This window comes from Trachurus trachurus (assembly GCF_905171665.1).
Source record: "Trachurus trachurus genome assembly, chromosome: 3".
NCBI classification, from domain to species: domain Eukaryota; kingdom Metazoa; phylum Chordata; class Actinopteri; order Carangiformes; family Carangidae; genus Trachurus; species Trachurus trachurus.
The window spans coordinates 30,929,479-30,954,245 of NC_139893.1; the positions used below are offsets into that span (position 1 = coordinate 30,929,479).

The window sequence follows — 24,767 nt, forward strand, 5'->3', positions numbered from 1 at the left end:
TAACTTCCGACCGGTGAACTCGTACCAGATCGAACTGGTACCACTTCACGGTCGGAAAAATACGAGTTTCCTTGAACGCACCATAACAGTCCTCGTCGCTACGTCACCACATTCACGGCGTTCCTTGGCTGCACACACAGCCCTGCATGCCGTTCTCTCTCCTCATTGGATAAAAACTGTAGGATACGATAAATGTTTTCTCTTCGGCTCAGAGCAGAGCAGAGTGACTGACAGACCCGTGTTTCGGTCCAAACACTCTATGTAAGTGATTGCTGTCGGAAGATATAACTATTTAAGACTTATATTAACACAAATATATCACTTACTTCTGCTTTAAGGTTGTCCATTTTTATTTCAGTCCTGGTCTCCTCTTTGTGCCGCTCTCTGTGTTTGGTTCCCTGTCGTGTGAATGATGTGCTTGGTTTTGCACCTTGTATGTTTGTGTAGAGAGTAGTTCAGGTCCTGTCTGTTGGTGGCACCAGGAAGATGTTGTTTGATCCTCCAAGACCATATTCTTCTAACTAAACTTCCACCTTTTCCTGTAAAGTTTATTTATGTATTTGTTTCCTTTTTTTTTTCTTAAACAAGTCAGAATTGTAAGGACGAGGGATGTTGTATGTATGTGAAATGTCATTTTTTTTAAAAACCACAATGTTTATGACCTCAGGAGTGCTCTCCTCTTCTCTTTGATCTTATTCAATTTGTTTGAATTCAAGTTCAGTGATTACATAACCATGCTTATTAGGCGACAGGAATCTGTCAGTATAATTTTGGATAATTTGGCATTGAAAATTAATTAGTTGATCTATGGTGGCATAGAGACGTGCTGGGTGTTACACAGTGCACTGCAGAGAAGCATGAGGGTGGGTGGGGGGGGTGTAGTTTCTGGTACACAGCTCCACTGTGGCCACTTCAGATTTCCCACTTCATTTACAGCCAAAAGTTTTAGCAGCCATTGTGAAGTGGATTTTCCATTTCAGATGAGATAAGACAGGCTAAACCTCAGCGACTCACTCGTCCCAGGGAAACAGAAGTGCATATTTCTGGTTCAGTAGTTAGAAAGACTTTTCTGACGTGTGCTCTCCCGCCATCTCATATTCTCCTATAATTAAACAACAAAATAACTGGCTCGCATTAAGGCGTGCATTCCTCCTTTGTTCAACGAAGCAACAGTCACAACAGACAGATCTGCAACGTTCAGTCCCACCGGCCACCGCATAATTTATTACCATAATTAACTTCTATCAGCTGGGGTCTTCTCACTTTCATATCTGCCAGTATCTCTGGAGAGTCTGAGCAAATCTGGCTGTGAGCACAGCAGGTTGCGCAGCATATTACTGACTTATTCATTCTCATTACAATAAAACAGCCCGGTGTCAGGTTCACATGTGTTTCCAAGTAATCGTGATCTTTCTTGAAAAACGTACCAGTCCCTTCAGTTTTTCTCTCACAGGGGGAAACAACAGTGTGGTTTGTCTTCTTAAAGCTGCACTCGGAAATATATTTATTTATCACCACCTCTTACTTCAGCTACCAGCTGTAATAGGCAGATGTATCAGATCCTGATAAACCCACCTTACTGTACTCTTTCTGCCCAACAGCAGCAGCTGCAGGGGGAGTAGGACGAGATAAAAGCAGAGCTAAAAGGAGGGTGGATATTACCTTCATTCATCAGGTGGACACAAACACCACTGCAACATGAGCCTCTGTGTTTGCTGTGTAAATGGCAAAACAGCTTTGTCCCAGGTTATATCCCTTCTGTCTCCAAACTCAGTGTGTTTAAGTAGAAAAAGTGGTTTGGAATTTAAAGACTACTTCTTTGTTGAATAATATGATTGGGTTTTCACATTAAATGCCTTGATGTCTGCTATTTAAAATCTAAAATGAGAAAATCCTTCAAGGCGTTACTGAGATATAACCTCCACAAGATCAAAATTTTGATTCTTGACCTTTGACCTTTGACCACCAAAATCCAATCAGATTATAGCTACTTGGGCGATACACTGAACATTTGTGAAAAATGAAAAAAAAAAAAAAAAAGGCATTACTGAGATCTTGTGTCCACGAGAATGAGAAACCAGAAACAATATGCCTTCATCTCAGGCTGGCGTAGAGGCATAAAAAGCGCAGTTTGTTTATATATGCGTTCAATCTTGTGTTACTGATACTTATAATATTCATCTAAAATGTAATCTGTTCTGGAGCTGAGAATAACTCAGTTCTAAACCTAAAAACAAATGTGTTCATTAAGAAGCAGGGAGAGTTTCCAAAGGCCAACATGTTGTTCATGCCCAACCAAAAACAGTACAAATACCCCCAATCGGAGTTGTGACATTTTCGCACAACATCAGCATTGTTAAGTTCCACAAAGGATTTAATGAGAGCAAAGTCCGTTCACACAGCTCCCACTCTATCAGCACTGAAACACACATCCTCTACATGTTTTCACTGGATGGCCCTGTTTCCTTAATCACCTGTTTTAAACGCCCCCAGTGGCTGCTGGGTGAGCGTATGGACTCAAACCAAAGTTTTAGGCCTATAATATGTTGATGTGCAATCCTCCTTTTCCTAATACCTTACTCCCATGTCTCATGCAAACCATAGTAAACTTGACCTTTAGTCCTGCTCACTGTTATGACTTCCTCCTGACAGCTCAATTACTTCTGCTTGGAGTTTTCTCTCTCTCTCTCTCTCTCTCTCTCTCTCTCTCTCTCTCTCTCTCTCTCTCTCTCTCTCTCTCTCTCTCTCTCTCTCTCTCTCTCTCTCTCTCTCTCTCTCTCTCACACACACACACACACACACACACACCAATTTGGCGCATGCACTCTAGTAAGCTGAATGCAATGCTTTGCTTTGCATATATATTTTCATTGAAAGTTTAAATAATAGAAATAAACATTTTTTAAAAATGCCAGATTTCAATAATCAGAGTAGCTCAGACCAACAGGAAAATATTTGGCAACTTAAAAAAAACATCACTGGCATCACTGTGTTATGTAATTGAAATCTAGGTATATTTATCAATATTTTAGAGGAATCTATTCCAGTTTTAATCAGGTAAAAAGTTAAAAATACAAACACAAGCTGTCGTTACCTGCCTCTCAGGTGGGAGCGCATATAACTGATTGTGAGCTGAAGTGCAGAAACTAAACATACATGCAGGTAAACTGAGGGAAGGATGATCCACAAAGATGGCTGATAGTAGTCAGATGGATGGTGTCATATTGTGGGGACAGGAGACCAAAAGCTTGCATCTTAACTTCATGAATTTGTTTATTTAATGTTTATTGAGATTAAATCTCAACTTCAAACATAAATCGTGCAAACGTCTCACCTCCTTCCATCTTTTTCATTATTTTTGCATGTTAACTACAAGTAAAAAATTGACTCTCATAGCCTAGATGTTACTGTCATGTATGATATAATAATGAGGTTTTAGAGGCTTAAAACTAGGTGATAGCAAAGTGCTGCGGACAAAGAGACTTTATTCACTCATTACACAATAATAACAAATTTAGCTTGTAGCACATTACTGTCTGTTTAGAGACCATCCACACACCCACCTACATGGAGAGCACAGCAGATGAACTTCATTGTAGCCTTATCAATTGAACAGTGGCGCCATCTACTGCTTTTTTCCTGGATGTACAAGGTTTGGCTAAGAAGTTCTGAAGTTCATTTTTGTGCCATATCATCCGGGTTGTGTTTGGACATAGAGGAGGTACAGTTAGGTTAAGTCCTCTTAAACAGCATATTGGGAATTTAAATCATATTGGAAATAATACAATAAACAAACTCTAATTTGAACAGTGGCACCATTTATTTGAACCTTACATAAGAAATAATTTTATAAACCACAAAAAATCTCTTTGACTTTCTAGATTAGAAATGTTAAAAGTAGGCTATTACTTCAAATGGAGTTGGATTCTGACCTCATAGTAGGCCATCTAAAAATATATATATACACATACATATATTTTGTATGAAGAGGTTTACTGTGGAATGTGGGAGTTTCAGACTGAGAAACTCTAAATAAAGAAACTATTCTAGCCAAACTAGACTATTTGAGTTAATATAGCTGCTGAATTTGATTATCTGTTATAAATGAGAATGTGTAAACTGTTATTGAAAATGTCCAGTTGTGTTGAGTCAAGCAGATGCTGCTGATGCTCTCCACTTCACGTTTCCATGTTTGTTTTGAGTTCATGCACGGGTCACAGTCTCTGCACTAACAGCTCCATGGTGACAGTCACTTAAGCTGCATTATTTCTGAGGCTGTGGTCCATGTTTAGCCCCACAACACTTATTGCAGCAAAGGAAAAAACAACTCTTCTCCTGTGATTTGATCTGGAGAAGCAGAGATTAATATAAATAAGTTCTGTGACAAATTTGAGCAGAAAACACTTGAATATAATGTTTAGTTCATCACAAACAAACAAAAAAGAACAGCAGCATTTATGGTTCTGTGCTGCGCTGCCACATTCATTGAAGACATTATTTGCTAACACCTCTGTCTACCTTGGAGGCTGTCCATTTAATTTTCTGGGTTGCACACTATTCAGGATAAAGGTCTTCCTTGTGCTTTTCATGTTTTATTCATATCCATCTTTCAATCTAAGTCAAATGTGACACAATGATTTTGATTTTAAATTTCAAAGGACATAAAGAGCCAAGGTTTCTTTGACCAGTTGTGAATATTGTGCACTTTGTTTGAGCTTCTTGCTCTTATGTCACACCAAGGTTTCCTGCTGCACTAAAAGCTTTATGATATCAAAGGAACTCTTCACAGTGAATTTTAATTTTACAGAGGCCTTTATTCAGAGAACTGTTTAAAGATAGTTTAAAATCCCACATGCCCCAGATCAATTTATAACAAGCATTAGCCTACATTCCTCATTCTGTTTACTTAATATCTAGATGTGTGGGTTTTTCCCCCCGAACCAAAGCAACCGTTGATTTTCTGTGCATTTCCATTGAAACTCTTGTTTTTCTTCAACGATGCTTTAAAAAATTAATTTTCACCGATGAATAATGCAGGAAGAGGCCTGTAGGTGGGAGTAAAACAAAAGCCCAATGACAATCACCGTTGCATTTCAAAGGAAGGAAAGTGTAAAGGGGGGAAAAAAAGAATCAAGGTAATGAAAATGACTATAAGAACATTTCCTGTTTAACGCCTTGGCCTTCAAAATAAAATGTCAACGTTTAAAAGGTGAACAGCTAGGAGAACACTACACCAACTTTGTAATTAATTTAATTACAATTAAGTTTAATTAATCCAAAACTATAACCCATTCTTCTGAAACGGCGTTTTACAAGACTTTAGAACCAGTTAGGACAAAAGAAAACAACAAAAACAAAACATAAAGGTATGAGATCCTCCATCTCACACTACACATGCTGTTCATTTTACACTTAGACTTTACACATTTAAAGTTAGGCCAATCCAAACACACCAAAAACTCCTGGGTTAAAAAGAAGAAGAAAAAAAAGGGACCAGTAGCTACTATCTGGGTTATTTCAACCCAGAAAATTGGGTTATTCTAATCTTTTTGACCCAACTTTTCGGTTAAGGTTAGGTTATAGCCTATTTTAACCCAACATTAAAATGTCCCAGTGGGATTCAATCTTTTCAATCTTCTGGTTACTGATCAACTTTGAGTCACTGCCAATCCCATGCTGACCTTGGGTTACTATTCAATTTACTGTATTTCAGTAGGCCTAAGTAAAACTTTGTCTTACATTATATTTATCGTCAGTATATATATCTATGGACTTCATGCATTATGCAAACATGCATGCATTTTAAATTTGGTTCAATGACCAAACAATAGATTTGTTTTCCAGCAGTTTCACCATTAAATGATTTCTACAAGCAGTGGATGTCTGCGCCACCCCAGCTAAGAGTCGACATTTATTTTGAAAAGTCACTGAGCGGAAGTGATACGTTGATTCTGGCCCGTCCGGCTACAGGAACTTTCTCTTCGTTCCTCCACAACAAGATGGACTGGCCTGGGGACGGCAATGTAAGTCGCTTTATGGTTGTTACCTGCTGCCGTCGTCCCGGCTCGTGCGGGGGGCTGCTGGCTCACGCGCTGCACACCTGGCTGGTGTTTTGTTTTTCCCATCCTTATTCCACTGTCACCGCAGGTAGTTGTTAGCATTGACGAGCTAGCTCGCCGTTTTATTGGTGTCTCGGCGGTAAGTTGCTGTAAGGCGGACTAACCTGTTCGGACGGACTGATAACCATAGACTGTAAAGCTGATAACACATCGCCACGAACGAGCTGTCAGTTGGTCCGCTGGTTAACGTGGGTGACGTCAGCCAGCTGCTAATCACACGGTGTCAGTAGCACGAGATAACTAATTCATCAGTCAGATTTAACATTAACAAGCCAATTTTCTCCTCGTATATGGCCATTGACGTCACGTTACGGAAAGATCCGTCTGATTGATGAGGATGATGATGATGATGAAGCGTGTTTAACCATTTCCTTGCACTGTAGCCATTAGCCTTGCTCATGTAGGTCGACGTTCACGTGTTTTCATTTTCTTTGGAAACAAACGTCAGTCAGGTGCACGTCTGAAATTGCAACCAGATTCTGCTGATCCATAATTGTTCTTCCTGTTTTTGCAACCCGTCAAAATATTGTAACCTTATATAAACTTATTTGCAGGTTCTCATAAGATAATCAAATCAAAATGGATGTTACACCGTTTTACTGCACAATTTCCTGTCTGTATTTCTTCAGTCAGTGGTTCCCCTGTTGGGCTGCAGTGGTCCCACAGGGGTTAGCATAGCACAGATATGTCAAATCTTCAAATGATTCAGTTGTACAACTCTGAGATAACCAGTGATGGGCGGGGAGGAAAGGGTGGGGTGATGTGAGAAGTATTTCCCTTAGCAGCCATGGCAGTTGTGTGAAGCTGCAGTACCTGGATGTTTTGGTTTGCTGACACCAGATAATTGAGACAGTCCAGTCTGGAGGAGATAAAAGCTCGAGGCTGACCTTCTCTGTATCTTCAGATGAGCTTAACGACCTGCTCTTGGTCAAATCTCTGAGTTGTATGAAGATGTGTTGCACAATTATGTTAATATGGATAACTCATATTGACTTATACACATTTTTAGTAGGCTATGTTTTGTCCTGGAAAGAGGACTGGACTTTGTCCTGCAGTTTCAGTTTTACAGTGGAAATGACCACAGTGAGCAGAGCAACACATCAGTCTGTGGTGGACAGCTGACTGTTGTTTAAAAACAAATTGTGAAAATTAATCCTTATCTCTGAGGTCATCATAAAATGGCCTTACTGTCTCACAAACTGATTATAGAATATAGTTTTAAAGTAAAAAATATTTTGTGTAGTCTAACTATTAATGTGTTTCAAAATATACTATACAGTTCAGTGAAAAACAAAATACTCTTACATTTTCAACATAGGGGCTCCAGACTAACATTCTACTTGGAGCACAGTGGCCCCTAACTAAAATTGTTTGGAGCGCAAGCAGAAAATTTAGGGGTGCACACTGTAAATCGACTTGCAAAGCAAATATTCACATTTCCTTTTCATTCATGATCCTCATACACATTGGCCTGACACCTGTATTGACAGATTCCTGATTCTTTAAATCGCCCCTTCCACGTTTCACCAAATAGGGGAAAAATGCCCCCATAAGGGGCAGTCTGAGTCTGGAGCCCTCATGTTTCATAACTGTCTCGGCTACTTCTCACCGGGCTGCCTGTTTTCATCCGCATCCACTTGTTCATGCTATTGAAGCCAGACAGCTTAGCATTAGCCATATGTTAGGTGAGCCATCTGTCTGTATTATGGCAGCAGCCTGTCATGGGTCTACCATCAACATCAACATCTGGACTGACGGATATATCAGATGACGAAAAGCAGCTGGTGTGGTTCACCCCTGAGTTCAACACTCGCCAACGTCAATGACAGGAAGAAAAAAAACAAATAATAATAATAATTCTCACCTATTTTTCAGAGTGACTCCTCCTTCCTTAAAGCAGAAGTAAGCGGAATATTTGTGTTAATATAAGTCTTAAATAGTTATATCTACCGACAACAATCACTTATATTGAGTGTTTGGTCTGAAACACGGGTCTGTCAGTCACTCTGCTCTGCTGTAAGCCGAGTAGAAAACTTCTTGATACTTCCTTGTATCCTACAACCTTTATCCAATGAGGAGAGAGAACGGCATGAAGGGCTGTGTGTGCAGCAAAGGGATGCGCGTGAATGTGGTGACGTAGGGACGAGGACCAATAGATCCATGACGAGGGCGGGGACTGCTAACTCCATCGGCTGACAAAAAGTTAGCCAAAACGACCGGATCGCTTACTTCTGCTTTAATAAAACTCAAATAACTGAACTGGCTGTTAGCCCCTTACAGGCCTTGGGGGTGTAATGACTCTCTGACTGACATAAATCAACAATGTTACAACGTTCTGCCAGTTTGACGTTTCCATGCTGACCATGTTGGACCAAATCTGTGTGTTTCCTTTGTGTGGCAGGATCACAGCCACATGCGTGACAGCTGTAACCACGGACACGGAGGCCATGGACACAGCCACGGGCCGAGGGCGGCTGCGTTCGGCGGGATGGGGAACCCCTTCATGCCAGCTTTTCACGGGCAGTTCGGCCAAACTGCAGAGCAGACCCAGCAGCCGAAGAAACGGTCACACATGGACGACAGCAGCAGCTGGGACATCGTGAAGGCAACACAGTAAGAGTGGTGGACTTTTAGTTGTCTGTCAGACATGGACACTCAGGGTGTGGCTACTTCTCTGCCTCCTGTGTTGTCGCATTTGTCAGATTGATGCAGAACATTAACATTTCTCTGTGGCATTTTTGAATCACTACTATGTCTTCTTTGAATCTGCTGGATAAAACGTGAAATAAGAAGTTGAAGCATCCCTACCACAGGGTCAAACAGCACAAAAACCAGTCAGGTCTAAAAGCTCCTCAAACAATCATTCATCATGTCAAATGTAGATTTATATAAACTAGTAACCTCATATTTAAATGCCTCAAAAGGTTATTTCAGTTATTGCTGAAATTCTACTTATTTTTTGTTGGTTTTCCATCATGTAAAAAGTTGAGGATAGTACCTAATACCCGGTGCTGAACATTTCTAAACAGCCAAGCAACAGTGCACTGTCCACTGTCTGTTATTCTGCTTTGCTTATCACTTAGCAACCCAGAAAACCACAGCATGGTCAGTTGAAGAGGCGGAGGTGTTAAGCCTCTGTTAAGCCTCCTTTTAATATAACTAATATTTAATGTGTCCTGAAGATAATGTCATGATAGCAGAAGTAGTACATGTAAACAAAAGTGAGTGGTGTTGAGTACCGTGTGTACCTTGTGGTGGAAAAAAGGCAAGATTCAAATGTATTAAAACCATGTTACACAGAGGTGACGACACACCGAGTCACGACTGGCTGTTCCTGGCCTTGACTGGTATTTGATCAATGTGTTTGCGTAGGGGGTGAACAGCGATATAGAAGGAATGCACAAAGGCTGTCGAGCTCTGTGTTTAAGTCACAGTCAGAGGCTGATGATTCTTTAGTTATAGTTTGGGCAGAGCAGCAACTGTTGAAGTGCAGCTGAGCAAAGGTCACGTTTCTTATGAGACAGAAAAAAAAAGAAAAGAATCGGCAGAGTCAGTTCTTTCTGTCCATTCATCTCACTGTTTGTTCACTGTAGCATTATGTATATGTGCTGAGATTTTCTTTACCCACGGCCCACGCACACAGAAAGTATTTACAATGAACCTGCTGAGCAGCATACTTTCTGATCTAGCAATAGGTTGGTTTCAGCAATAGGTTTCTGCATTTTGATGTCGGGCTCTGTTCTGTGTTTTAGTTTTGCTGTGTTCTTTTTATTCATTAGTTTGGAGCACAGTCCAACTTAAATCTTCATTATTATTATTAATAAAAATTATTGATAATATTATTATGTTAAAAAGTGTTAGTGCATAAAAAAATGTTACGTGTGTTAAAAAAGTTCTTCTTTCTTGTGATCCTCTCAGGTTTGGGATCCTGGAGCGTTGTAAGGAGCTGGTGGATGCAGGATACGACGTCAGGCAGCCGGACAAAGAGAATGTGACTCTACTGCACTGGGCGGCCATCAACAACCGCTCAGAGCTGGTCAAGTATGACATCCAAATATCATGTCTGTCTCGGTACAGCTGACATCGAGGAGGCACATAAGGAATAGATAATCAGGGGTGTTGTTTGCATTTCGATTTAGACTGAATTGCAAGGTCTGTGTTTGTGTCAGTCATGGTAGGAGGCAGTTCTTGGCTTCTGTTTGCTTAATTTAGGTGAAATTCTGTAAAATATAATACCTTAAGTGGATAACTTGGTGCTGTTGTCAGTTGAACATCAAATGAAAACAAAGTCAGTCCTTTTGTGGGGATGTGAAGTGTTTGGTTTTTTTATAGTCAAGAGAGGCTGAGCTCAATCTCGGTGGTTTGAGAAATATTATACAGCAAGCAACACAAAAACATCCAGATATGGAGGAAAAGTTAACTAAATATAATCAGTACCACCATGAAACGTCACAAAGTGTTGATACAGACATTGATGTGCTCTCTCTGCTCTGCTGTTGTCTTACAGGTACTTTATTTCTAAAGGGGCAATAATTGACCAGCTCGGAGGAGACCTGAACTCTACTCCTCTCCACTGGGCCATAAGGTGACTGCAGGGCTGTCAACAGATTGGTAGCTAGGGCTGAGCGTTGTCAAATTTTAATGAATCAAATGTAGATTACCTATTTATTTTATATTTATTACTAAAATGGATTCCAAAGCATGTCTCTAATATATCCCCAGTTCTTACAAATATGAAAGCAGGGTTGATACATAGGATCACTGACTTCTGTGTTTCGTCCATCACAGGCAGGGCCACCTCTCTATGGTGATCCAGCTGATGAGATATGGAGCAGATCCCTGCATAGCTGATGGAGAAGGTTACCGTGCTCTCCACCTGGCCATCCTCTTCCAGCATATGGCCGTAGCAGCTTATCTGATGGCTAAAGGACAGGTCTGCTGCAGAGAAAGAGATTTTTTTTGATTACATAGTATACATATTTCTTCTCAGTTGGTTAATGTTTTCTGTCTCTTGTTTTTTGTTTTCCTTTTCTTCTTCAGGAAGTTGATGGACCTGACAGCAATGGACAGACACCACTGATGTTAGCAGCCCAGAAGATTATTGGGTGAGCACCCTGCTCCTTTTACAGATGTGCTTCAAACCCCACTCATGTAAAGCAATCGTATAAGCAGCTAAATCTTTGACATTGACACTGGGTGAATATAATGAAGATTTTGTCAGCGTGTAGCCAGAACAAGTTTTTCCTTTCTCTGTGGTACTTTTTTCTGCCCTAAAAATGTTGCAGTTGTTGCACTTTTCTCACTCACAAATGCAAATGTAGTTTTCCATTTCCATTTTGCCAATCCAGTCTAGTTTTAAAAAGGATGCACTTGACTAGCTCCTCACTCATTCCATTATTAATAAAAAATCTATTTTTGAACCTACTTACAATGTGAACAAACTGTAAAATATAAGTAATACAGTTCAGACCGAGGGAGACTTTATTTGTGTCTTGGAGAGCTGTGGCCTGCTCTGTCTGTTGTTGAGGTTTACCAGGGGTTTACGTCTGTTGGTGGATCCTCTGTGGTTGAGCTCATGAAGCTTTCACTTGCTGGTTGAGAAGGAAACATGTGTGCCCACATCCTGGAGAGCATTCTTGACTTGAGCAGTTTTTTACTTTTCCATACAAAAAACTTTCTGCCCATCCAAATGACTTGGGCTCGCAGTAAAATTAAAATTGAATGCGCTGAAGCTTGGAGCTTGAAAGAGAAATACTTCTGGTCTGGATTGTATTTCCTCCAGAAACTTGAGAGGGTTGGTTAAGTGCTGATTACAAACCACAACCTCGTCATCACTAGTATCATGTATTATCTCAAAGATGTTGTTTTTCTGTCCTAGGCCTGAACCCACTAACTTCTTAATCAAGAATAATGCTTCTGCGAGCGCCGTGGACAAAGTGAACAGGAACACCCCGCTGCACTGTGCCGTCTTGGCAGGAAACGTAGACGCCGCCCACATCCTGCTGGAGGCCGGGGCCAGTGTGGACGCAGACAACATCAATGTGAGCTTCACACAACTCACACTGCATTAACAATAATTGCTATACAGAAGGTGTCAGCCCTAAATAAATCCAGATGCTCATCAAAAAATGGATGCTGCTGGACATCCGTGGACTTTGTGACCATTTGGCATCAGGAGTGACTCTATCAAGCACTTTGTTGCAATGATGAAGGGGTTAACACATAAAAGGATTCTCAGTTTTTTTTTAAACTTTTATTTATATTACCTAACTGGAATCATTGTCTCACTACTCCACAGGCCCCTAACACTGAGACTTTTGGACACACTGCTGAATCTGTTTTTGTTTGGTTACACTTTAGTCAGAGACCTTTGGAAACAATGACACAGACACCCACGTTCACTCCTTGATGGGGTCACTCTTATCCTATCACTTTTCTGCAACTAAGCAACCAGCTATAGATTAGGCCATGTGAATGTGTGTGAGTGTGATATTATGGATGGAGACCATTTCTAATGTAGAACTAAAACACTATTCTGATTTCATTTTAAAACATACTTGACAGTGATTTGTCAGTTTAGTTACCTGCAGTGGGATCAGTGTTTTTTAAAGCATCACACATGTATTACCTCAACACTTTGAATCAATAATGATTGAAGTCTCCCTGGTATTTCTCATTCTTCCTCCTCAGGGTCACACGCCCATCGATTTGGCCCACCAAGTCCACAGCCCGCTGCTCATCCACATGCTCAACCACGTCAAGCAGGAGAGGATTCGTTCCAACTCGCGCTGCTTGCGGCTCGTCACCAGATACAGGGTACACCGACACGCCATCTCAAATTACAGATTTAAATCTCCTGGTTGCCCATGTACAAAAAATGCAAATACCCCTTTGCATTTTTCCAGGTCATTCTGCAGTTTTTGCTCTGCACTGCATTGTTTGGGAGTTTGGGCGCTATAGTTGATATGAACTCAGAGTCCTGGTTGCTCAAAGGGATCCTGCTGGCCTGCGCCATAGGTGTGATGAATCTGGCCACAAGGTGAAGACATGTTTCCACTGAGCTGTTCTCATGACTGTTCTGAATTACATGCAAATGTGCTCCACTTGCTTGTTTTTTGTTTAACTGCAATTATTGTTTCCTAAACAGGAATTTCCCGACTCCAGCCTTTCAAACACTCCTACCATCTACAGCCCTCATGGCTTCAATCTTCTGGATGATCGTCACTTGGTGCCTCTGGTTCCTGCCTGATATCCTCTCTTAAAAGAAAACATCTCTCTACAAAAGTTATAAGACTGATATTTGTGTTAAAGGGATAGTTCAACATTTTGGCAAATCTGCGGGGCAGAGACGTGAGCTGCTCAGCAAACACAATGGAGGTGAACAGTACAGGTCCCTGCCCTGTCCCTCATCAAGCTCATCAAATACACAATCCAACAACTTCAAAACACTCTGGTGGAGAAGTTGTGACCTGCACATTCACCACGCTATGAAATAATCATGTATAATTATGTAACATCACGACACATGAAGCAGATAATAGGAACTACTTGCGCTTTCGAAATCATTCCAGCCAGCAGTCGTTTCTGAAATGTAGTTCCGGCTTTGCATTTGCCTCGAAAACAACTCTGTCTTGTAATGTTACATTATTATTTCATAGCGTGGTGAAGTTTTTTCTCTGCCCTGCAGATCTCAAAACAACATGCACCGATAATTAAAAGGTAATGAACCTACTGCTATGAATATAGGGATCATTGCAATAGGCAGATTTGCCAAAATGTTGAACTATCCCATTCATCTTTGATCACTTTGATGCCAGTAAACTCAGCAGATGACTTTCTTGGAGTCTGATGTCTTGTTACATTTTTTCTTGACCTAAAACTTCACATGGACCCAGCGCCACTGTTCAGGTTCTGTTCACTCTGAATGCCACTGCTCTGCTCTATTACTACCTCCGCACCTGCAAGACAGACCCTGGCTTTGTCAAGGCAACTGAAGAGGAGAAGAAAATGGTAATACATTATAATAACCTTATCTTCCACGTGATTGTTTTAAGCTCAACTGAGCGGAAGTTTTGCTCTTGTGTTGTCAGAATGTGCTGGTGTTGGCTGAAGCCGGCTGTCTGGACCCCAGGATATTCTGCACGTCTTGCATGGTGAAGCTCTGAACACAGAACCGTCACATTTTCTGACACTTTTGATGAACACACACAGTAACAACCTCCTCTGCTGTCGACAGATAAAGAAACCAATGAGAGCAAACCACTGCTTCTCCTGTGACGCCTGTGTGGCAAAGCAGGACCACCACTCCATCTGGACCAACAGCTGCATTGGTACGACACACCAAAGACACACCAGCATATTCAAGTCATATCTAGTTTGAGAATACAAACTTCATGGATGAACAGTCATTAATGTGTGATTTCAGTAACTGAAAATGTTTCTGGCCTCGACATTAACAATCTATGTTTCAGATTGTTACTGTTTAATTTGCATAGTTCAAAGAAAACTCCCCTAGAGATCTTTTCTGCACACAATCTGTGTTTATATTCAAATTTGATAGTGAGCAAATCAAATACAGATTCATCAGCAGAAGTTTAAAATAAAAAAAACACATTGATACTGAAACAGCTGAAAATGGAAACTTTTTCAGTATATAATTCATTTAATTATAGATTTGTTTAAGTATAATAGAGTTCAGTAATTAATTGTATGAGGATGTCACATTTTCATTTTCTCTTAATTAGGATTTGACACGTTTTTATAGTGAAGTATCAGCTTTTACTTCCTCTGCAGTGAGTTGTAGCAGAAGCGTCATTTTTTCCCACCTTGTTCTTCTGTTCCAGGAGCGAGGAACCATCACTACTTCATCCTCTTCATGCTGTCCCTCTTGCTGATGGGAGCCTGGATGTTCTATGGGTGTATCATTTGTGAGTGAATCAACGTATATTGTACTCACAGTGTCTGAGATTTTTGTTTTGCATTTAACACTAGATACACAGATACATGTCTGTGCTGTGTGTGCTCTTCCAGACTGGTTGAATCACTGTGAGCTGCACTATGAGGAGCAGGGCCTGTGGGGCGTGGTCTCCGGCCTGGTCGGCTGTTCTCCCTGGGTGCTCTGCATCTTCATCCTGGCTTTCTACCACACCTGCTGGTCCGGCTTGATGCTCGTACTGCAGCTTCACCAGGTGACAGTCAACTTTAGTTTCATCGGTTTTGAAGCACCACTTGTGGTGAATCGTTCATGGAGAGCAGCAGCTTCTCCTCCACACTGTCCATAGCAGGACACCGTGCTCCAGACAGCTGTGTACAATATGTTGGACTCATAAGCAGAGATGATATCCAGCTCCATTGACCCCTTTGAGCCTTTGACTGTCACTCTAAACTAGTTACTGATTATTTTGCATGCTTTTTGCAGTCATCTCAGTTGGACGTCTGCAGATTGAAATCCTCTCCATTTATTGACAGTTTGCGTAACTTTTTGAGATGACAGGTTTACCATTAGCTGAAGGATTCACATAACTTTTTTCCTGCCTGCACTGTGAATGTTTGAATAATGTATTCAATGTGTACAAGAAAAATATAGTGACGACTTTGATATTAGTGATAATAGATTGTCCTTGTTTATTATATATAATAAGATGACCAAATTTGAACATAAATGGAGACGACTAATGTTTTCTTGCCGTAAAATATCACAAGTACTTTATCAATAAGGAGAATTCCACGACTGTACAAAGTTTGTACAGTTGTGGAATTCTCCTTATTGATCTGCTGTGTTTATACACACAACAAATGTCGTCCCAGTCCTTGTGTTGACTTGTGTGTTTTGTGTTCAGATTGCCTTCCTGGGACTGACCACAGCTGAGCGGTCAACTCTGACGTTTCACCAGCGGAAGCTCCGACAGCCCGTCTCTCTGAAACAGAATCCATACAAGTGAGTTGCTCATTAGTGGGTTAGGGTTTATTGTTTACTGCAATATTTGAGTATTACAATTTACAACTTAATTGTGGCTTGACTACAAGCTGCTTTGCATGTCAGTCCTTAAAAACAAAAATATTGTGTTCTTCCACACTTCAGTGCAGCTCTATAACACCATGTGCTGTGTTTCAGTTGGTAGTAGTTAATATCAGGGGATTAGTGCAGTTAATTGTGAGATTGTGTGGCAATTACAGTATGATGCTACAGGAGTGTTACGCTTTTCAGTCAAGGCCCTGTGTGATAATGAACATCTCATTTGCTCTGATTTATCACTGATACCAGTGTGGATATAGGATCAGGACCTTAATCACTGAACACATGTAAGCTCATGTTTGCAAATGTTTGCAAGTCGTGTGAATGTACACGTTGATGTTCAAGTCTAGATAGTCTCCAAGGCATCAGTCAGTGTGCACAAAATCTGTTCTGCCAAAGTTGTGAGTCTTCTCTTCTCTTCTCTTCTCTTCTCTTCTCTTCTCTTCTCTTCTCTTCTCTTCTCTTCTCTTCTCTTCTCTTCTCTTCTCTTCTCTTCGATGACTATTTTGGACAAAACTAGACTGCAAATTACAAGTTCCTGCAAACAATGCTGTATCCAGCTGACAGGATGAGGTTGCAAATTTGTCTGGGGGAAACCAACATTTTAAATAGCTTTCAAATTCAAAGTATTACCAGTGGTCCTGATTTCGTTTCCATTAATCTATCTCTTGAATAGATTAGGTAAGAATTTTATTTTCCATGTGCATATGAACTCTTGTGCGTTTCCCTGAGTCAAGAGGCAAAACACACAGTTAAAAATTTCAATTATATAAAAGACATAAAAGAAAAGGTGCAAAGGACCTGCCCAATCATACATAAATAGATAATACAAACGGAAAAAAGGTACAAAAAAAAGAAAGGTAGTGCACATTAACATCAGTTGTGTGGTGTGTGTAGGTGTGAGGTTATGGCCTGGTGTGGTTCAGTCCCTCTTTAATGTCCTGTGCCACTAATCTGACAGCTGATGGATAAAAGCTTTTATGAAGGCGGGCCCTGTGAGCACTGATGCTCTCCAGCCTGCGGTGTAGCCTGAGTCCACCCACTGGAACAGAGCCTGAGCTGGGTGGTATCTGTCTCCGAGAATACTCTGTGCTTTTTTTCTGACAGCTCTGGGTGTAGATAGTTTCCATGGAGGGGAAACCAGAGCTAATCACCCTCTCTGAAGTTTTAAAAACTACCCCATCTAGTTTCATTTAGTGAAATTTGGAAAAGATCATTTCCTGTCATTGAGCAGTTCGGCAATTTGAAGTGAATTTCCAGTCATAAAAACAAAAACAAAAAAAACAATAGGTATTTAGAAATAGAAAGATAATAATGTAGCAATAATGTAGCACATGATGTTATAAAAGTAAACTCATCTCTGATCATCTCTTGCAGTTTGGGTGTGGTGCGGAACCTGGTCTCCTTTTTCCAGCTGCGTTGTTGTGGCCTCTTCAAACCGACCATCATCGACTGGACGCAGCAGTACCCGCCTGGCCGCGACCAGCACATGTTCGGACTTCCCGACATGGTCTGACCTCATCACTCAGGGTCAAGGGTCAGACATTAAACAGTGGTTCTGGACCAAAAGCACAGATTCTATTTATTTATTTTTTTATGTGTTGACCTCTTATGAAGAGAGAACACAATGTTAGAAGTTGGGAAAACACAAAGCAACGTGTAGATACTGATTCAGTTGCTCTTTGTACAGACTGCTGCTGCCTTATACTTGACCAATGTAAGTGAAATGAAAATCACAATCATTTTAATTTGGGTTGAACAGAATCTTTAAAGGCCTAAATTGTAATTGAAGTTTTGAATTGTTTTTTTATGAACACATCAAGCCTATTTTATATCATCTGTTCAGGAAGAAAAAAGGATCTTTGTATATGTAAACACTTGGTTTTATGGCTTTTGTAAGATTGCATGTGTTAAATAATGAATGACCACTATACTTCAATAAAGCAATGTTGTGCCTGTCTTTTTAACTCGCTCTGTGTGAATTCAGGGGTCTCGAAGTATCTCTCAAATTTGAGGGTGCTGCTGTCATTGGCTGGTTTAATGTTAACATTGTTTATTAGCAGGAATGCTCACACGGGTTAATGGTTGTGGCTGGATTGTTTTTGTTGGTGAACAAATTTATTCAGTCCTGCTTTTTGCCACATCTTTAGTGGCCACTTTTATTTGCTCTTTAATGATGGTTTTGTGATGGAGAGTGAAAAGAAGCCAGATGAGACCAACAAGGCATTTTGTCAAGGGCAACATCCAGTGGCAGTGACAATCTCTCACTGAGCCTCAAACATGACAGTTTAGGACACAGAACATGTTTGTCTTCCCTTTCTGAGGATATGGGTATATAATTTTGAAATCCAATAAATCCATCCAATAAAGTGTGTCCAAGCAAATTTCTGTCGGTATGATAAATAGTAGTAATGTTGTGACAGTTTGTGTAATTAAATTCAACCTTTATTCCCACACTGTACAGTCTACCCATAACACATAAATTTAGTGATGGGGCCATTCCATAATATTATGTATTCTTCTATGTTAAATATATCATGAAATTCTACAGACAGAAAATTGCTTTGACAAACTTTACCACTATGTGTTGACAGGCAGGATTAATATGTTTTGTGTAACATTATATACACATATATTGTATGACATTTATGTCATATGAAATTGTTGCAATTTCTAACAGGATTCATATATAATCTTAACATACAGTAATGTGTAGGCTAGATAGAATTTCGGGCATATTATCAATTTGTGTTTGGGAAGACCATTTTGAGTATGGCTGGAAGAAACAATTACATTGATTATGGATTAATCTAACAATTTATTTTCCCCAGTCATGATCTCCTGATTGCATTTTAGTCAAGCATTCAGTCTTGAGGTGATTTTAAGGTGCTACAGGAAATGGCTGGCTGCTTGTTTTTATTAAAAGTGTCATGATGCCATAGTTTTTGGTGTGTTGAGGTATCAGATGATCAGTAATCAAAACACTGCACTGGAAACATAAAGGGAAAAATGTTTTTCACTTTCATGGTTGGTTGCTTATCATCTCATGGGCAAAGGCACAAATAATGTTATAAACTGAGCTCTTTCTCTGGAGCAGCTGTTGCCTTATGTGTTTGTCAGCTCCTCTAATTTAATATAGAGAGATAACAGCTCCAATTTAAGTTTAACAAAAACATCTAAGCTCTGCACGGCTGCACACATTCCATTTGTTAAATACTTGTTGCCTTCATTATTCTAATTAAACACTGCTCTGAATTATTTATAAATGCAAATAAGGTTGTATTAATAATTAACTTTGACTGGATGAGGCACGGCTAATTGTCTTTTCACAGCTGGAGGTATAGTGGTGGAAAGTCTTCATCGACTTATACGCAGGGCTGGGCAAGGCAATCATCAAAAGTCAAATTAATAATGAAAACAAAAAGATTTTCTATAGTGATGATCAGTTCAGTTCTTTTCTGTGTGAGATCCAGAAGATACAGTGACATGAAAGACATGGACATCAGGCTGTCTCAATGCTGCATTTCCAGTTCCCCTTTATTTCTAGAAATGGTAGTCTCCATAAACAAACTCCATTCATGATACATTTTAAAGTATCAAAACTGTTTTTATTGTGGATTTAGAATTAACCACAAACCATGAAAAATGTAACAGAGTAATAGTAAGATAATGGTTTACACAGAATATTGATGTCTGATGTAGCAGCTTCTCGTCACAGAGCATCAGTCAGTGTCTGAGTGGAACCAGCTGCAGCATAGCACTGAATGTGAGTTTGAGGTTTTTTAAAAGCAGACATAGTCTTCACTCTCGTTCCTCCAACATGGCTTCATTCCCCAGTCCAAATCCTTTTGGGCCAAAGTTTTTAGCGTAGCAAACTAAAGAGAACATCAGAAAACAATACTGAGTTAACAATGAACTGCATCTGGTGTGTGTGTGTGTGTGTGTGTGTGTGTGTGTGTGTGTGTGTGTGTGTGTGTGTGTGTGTGTGTGTGTGTGTGTGTGTGTGTGTGTGTGTGTGGTTACCTTTACAGTAGAGCTCTCCATCTTTGTCTGTCACTGTGGTTGATTCCAGACTTTTACCACACAGTAAACAGCGGAAACAGGTTTTATGCCAGGCCTACACACACAGAGACATACGCATTAATAAAAGCAAACCTCAATCGCTTTGATCTGTAAACATAATAAATAATGCTTCTGACAGTGTGATAATGTACCAAAATGGTGATGAAATAAACCAGAATAATAACTTATAGATTTCTAAACACAGACATTATGAGGACAAACGCTCATAACAATAGAAAAACAAAACAAACTTTGGAGTCAGAATTTTCATCTGTTGGTGTGCAAAAAGCAAAGCAAAATTGAAGGATTGAGATTGTTTAAGAAATGTGTGGATTGCAATAACCATCCATGTTCCAGCCCAGACTGTCCTCACCTTTCCAGCTCCCATCACCTTCTCCGCGGCGTAAACAGCTTTGGAGCAGCGAGAGCAGCGTTCTGACCCTCCAAACTTCTGGGAACATTTGCTTGGATTTGTGTTTGTTGCTGAAGGTCTTCGTTTAGAGCTAGAAAAAAGAGATTACAAAGACTCCCTTTTAATTAAGCTGTGTTCAGAAGAGAACTCTCTTTACTTCCAGTAATGAAAGGATAAGTTCACCTAAGGCTGGTGGACTTTGAAGATGGTGTTCAAATGGATATTACACCTCTTCCTAACCACCAGTAGTTGTAGCAAACTGAAATGTTCCTTTGTGATTTGGGTGAACTGACCCTTTAATAAAAGCCCAGCAGTTGCATCGTTACTCTTACTCATGAGGCTGCTGGTCGGCGTTCTCTCCGGGAGGATCAGAGCTCAGAGCTCCAGCTCCCTGCCCGTATCCGTAGCCTTTTGGCCCATACTTCTTGCCGTAGCAGGACTTGCAGTAAATCTCAGACTCGTGTGCTGCGACTGTGGTGCTGTCCAGCCCCTTTCTGCAGCTCACTGTGTGAAAGAAGCACAAACTATGCACACTTGAACCCAGTATTGTTTGGCTATATTTGGCTGGGTGAAATGGTTTGCCCACTGGTCTGAGGAGTGTCATGGTGGAGTAACGGCGGTTAAATAAAGCTCCCATCCAACAGGTTTTATCAGTCAGCAGAGGCATTACACATAGTAAGAGGTCATGTGTTTCTATTTGTGGGACGAGAGGAGAGTGTGAGGGGAATGTTGGAGAAAAGATGAACACTTAGCAGACGGATGAGCTTATCACAGAGACCTCTCAGAGCTCCCGCTGGAACAATCCAGCAGTCAGCGGCCTCAGTGTTTGTGCAGACAACAGTAAACCTATATGAGGTGGATTAGAGTGCTGCAGCTGGCCGGAGAGCTTTGGCTGTATCACAACAGGAGGGCAACCGAAATTCAGACCAGGATCTTCAGCCAAACAGGAGGAGAGGAGGGGAAACTCCACTGGGCTGTTGAACCCAGAGAGCAGCCATTCAGCCCTGCAAAGAGTGGCCATTCAACTACTGGAACATGGAAGAAAGGGGAAATATGAATGACTGCTGAGAGAAGGTGACCAGAGTTGGCTTAAGTGCAAAAAACAAAAAACTAAAAGAAAAGCAACAGCAGGAGGATGAAGAATAAAAGAAAAAGAGAAAAGGGGATTAAGGGAAGCACAAGAGAAGAGGGGGAAAGAAGCAAGCAAAAAAGAAAAAAGAAAGATTAAGTTGACTAATTTAATAAAATAAACAAAAAATACAAAGTGAGAAACAGGAAAAAAGGCATGAGGGCAGAAAGGAAGAAAAATGAAGGAAAATATGGGAAGAAATAGTGAAATGGAAGTGATAAACATAGAGGGGTGGAGGGAGACAGCATTACAGAGGTAAACCCCTCTGGTTCTGCTGGTCCACCATGACACTCGCTCTCAGGGAGAAGACGTCTGCTCACTGCAGATGAAGCAGGTCTTGTGGAAGCTGCGGCTGTTGCACTGGATCTCCTCTGCATGGTAAACCGTCTTCTCACAGGCTGCACACTTAGCACCTCCGCCCCAGTTTGGCATCTTAGTGGAACAGGAAATAAATAAATGATATAGGACTGCAAAGAATCACTCAGATAATTTCTATCAATCTGTTGATATCTGGCTCTGGTTAAATGTTTCACTTGACACCCAGCACCTGTTCCCCAGGGTCTGATGTTGTTGGGCTTTAGATGAATATCATTTATTAAATAAACCCATTGATTAACTGTGCTCAGAATCAAATGATATAGTGCGAAATGTCCATTCAGTATTCTCCCATGGCTTAATGTTCAAGTGGCAATTAAACAAGATATTCAATGTAGTGATATGAAACAGAGACGGGAGCTGATTTAAAATGGAAGCAAGAAGTGTTTGATATTTTTACTTGGTCAAACAATTTCTTTCAAACTTCTGCAAATTACTTCAAGTTAGCTGATACATTAAACATATTCAACTATTAATTTATAATTATAAAATGGATAGAAGTCAAGTCTTTTCCCATAAAGCTCCAGCAAGCTTCACTTAAGACTTGATGAGTAATAGATAGATATTTTTTCTTTAAAAAAAAAAAACAGTAATCAATCATTTAAAGAAGCATGAGAACACATGTCTGTGTTCCTGTGTTACTGTCAGTAGATGTAATTTAAATATGATCATTGAACATGACAAGAAGGGAGAACAGGGGTGAGAGCAAATCTTAAATTGGCCAAATGAACAGAGAATCCGGTCTGTCATTTTTACACCACATTTTCACCTTGTTAAATCCAATCCAGAGACATATTCACATATTTTAAGACGTTAAAACCTCATTATTTTATTATCTTTTTAATTGTCTAGCCTACTTATAGTCTTTTGTCTGTCTGTCGGTCTAACCGACTCTGCCTTTGAATTCCCTCTTCCATCACTTTTGATGGTCTTTGTCTCACTTGTCTCACTGACTCTAATGCCCTCCAAAACACCAGCAGCCTTATGATTTTCTCTTTGACATTCCAGCTCCCGCTCGTATCAGAAGCGGCCCGTCACCTCACAGGACTGGCATGTGATATTCCAGGAGCAGAGCAGAGGCTTTACAGACTACAGAGACACCAGACAGACAGAGGCTGAGCTGCCTGACAGGAAATCACCACTGGAAAGTTATGAATTTTCTTGAGATGAATTAGAAATCTTACATGGAACTGACTCCTGACATTATGTACATGATTGTAATTACACCGAAAGGAACTAAAACAACTATAAATCAACCACCCTGTGTTGTAATATACCACTAAAAAATGTGAAACCTTGATACAAAAGAGTCAAGTCCTTACCTTGCACCCAGTCTGTAGCTTCGGTCCTAACGAGGCAGTGAAGACCCAGGGCTGCCTTATATACCGTCCATCTCTCCATCACCAGTCCACCAGTGACACCACAATGGAACTATCCTCCTAAAATAACTCGTGACAGAGCAGAGCCCTCTGACCCTTCATCACAGCCCCTCAAACATTTGTCCTGGACTCACACAGACACAGGGAGCTGAACTCTGACAGCTGCAAAGTGGGCAGTGACACAGTGTCGTAGGATCACGTACATAAACAATGGTGATTCAAAGCAGCAATGATGACATGGTCGAGCTACACTATGACTTTATGATGCTCATCATATTACAGAAAATGAAATGGTTGGATAAAAAATAGGGAGAATGTATCAGAGGTTTGGCCTGTATAATACCGTATGTATTCAAAGACATCATACCATGTTCAAATAATGTCATACAGAAATTTAACTTGTGTAGTTAGATGTGAAAAACAGTTATATTTCTGATCTGTTGTAAAGGAATGAATAGTGAGGCAATGAGGAAATTCATCCAAATGATCAAGCAATGAAAAACGAGTTATCAAATATAAAAAGGAGATTTGTAAAAGTGTCCACAAACATATCAAGGTAACCATGTTTTCTACTCAGCGCATTAGAAGAAAGCTGTCCAACCTACACTTTTTTAAATGTGTCTCAGAGTGTTAATTAACTGCTTTTTATATGTGAGGTGACACATCTCACTTTTTTCTTTTATATGTCATGTGCGTAGGTGTCATAACAGTGTCTTTTCCTCACAGGTGTACGTTTACTACCAGGTGAACATTTTCCTGTTTTTCTCATTTTAAGTAATTTTCATATGTTCATGTGTTCATATTTTGCCTGCTGTTTGGCACCTTATAATAATTGTTACCCTGAAATCTAATGTGTTTCAGGTAAGTAATTTATTTTTTTTGTGAATGTTTGAGTCCATAAGTTAATGAAATGTTAATTCACAGCTTCTAGTTTTTTTATGGCCTTCAGACGTGTGAAAACTCCACATCAACCCTTCCAACCAGTGTTATCAGCTTGTCTCTACGTGACTTTAAAGTTACTGCTTGTTACCATTAATATAAGATACTCAGTGATCAACAGACTCCAGAGGGTTTAAGTTTATTCATTTCAAAGTGTAACTGATACTGTGATGAGTCCTCAGAGACGTACTATACCCATGTGTGAACAGAAATGTTGAAAACTTTCTGATGAAAAGTCTGGATGTTTATTATTATTATTTTAGAAATAATCTATAAATAAAGTATACCGTCATGAAAGTGTAAGGACCACTGATCGGATGGTGACACTGGATGAAAA

General features: G+C 40.2%; 2 protein-coding genes across 3 annotated transcripts; one reads left to right on the plus strand and one right to left on the minus strand.

The window, feature by feature from the left end:
- The first annotated feature begins 5,995 nt into the window (after window positions 1–5,995).
- On the plus strand, window positions 5,996–18,040 carry zdhhc13 (zDHHC palmitoyltransferase 13). 2 transcript variants are annotated; one of them, XM_083995611.1, is made up of 17 exons: window positions 5,996–6,023; window positions 8,521–8,732; window positions 10,038–10,160; window positions 10,627–10,704; window positions 10,908–11,052; window positions 11,160–11,224; window positions 11,998–12,160; window positions 12,810–12,935; window positions 13,025–13,158; window positions 13,267–13,367; window positions 14,005–14,129; window positions 14,210–14,272; window positions 14,356–14,449; window positions 14,963–15,046; window positions 15,150–15,307; window positions 15,959–16,056; window positions 17,512–18,040. In XM_083995611.1, exons 1-17 carry the CDS (start codon window positions 6,000–6,002, stop codon window positions 17,648–17,650), a joined length of 1,932 nt encoding a protein of 643 aa, XP_083851737.1. In that variant the 5' UTR covers window positions 5,996–5,999; the 3' UTR covers window positions 17,651–18,040. The 2 variants fall into 2 exon arrangements, with proteins under 2 accessions (XP_083851737.1, XP_083851738.1); XM_083995612.1 differs by lacking the exon at window positions 5,996–6,023 and adding an exon at window positions 6,269–6,307.
- A 1,895-nt stretch (window positions 18,041–19,935) lies between these two features.
- csrp3 (cysteine and glycine-rich protein 3 (cardiac LIM protein)) lies at window positions 19,936–22,169 on the minus strand (the record flags this gene model as incomplete). The annotated part of the gene is made up of 5 exons (XM_083994025.1): window positions 19,936–20,009; window positions 20,158–20,251; window positions 20,570–20,699; window positions 20,941–21,112; window positions 22,058–22,169. The coding sequence occupies 5 exons, from the start codon at window positions 22,167–22,169 to the stop codon at window positions 19,936–19,938; spliced, it is 582 nt and encodes a 193-aa protein (XP_083850151.1).
- Between the last annotated feature and the right edge of the window lie 2,598 nt (window positions 22,170–24,767).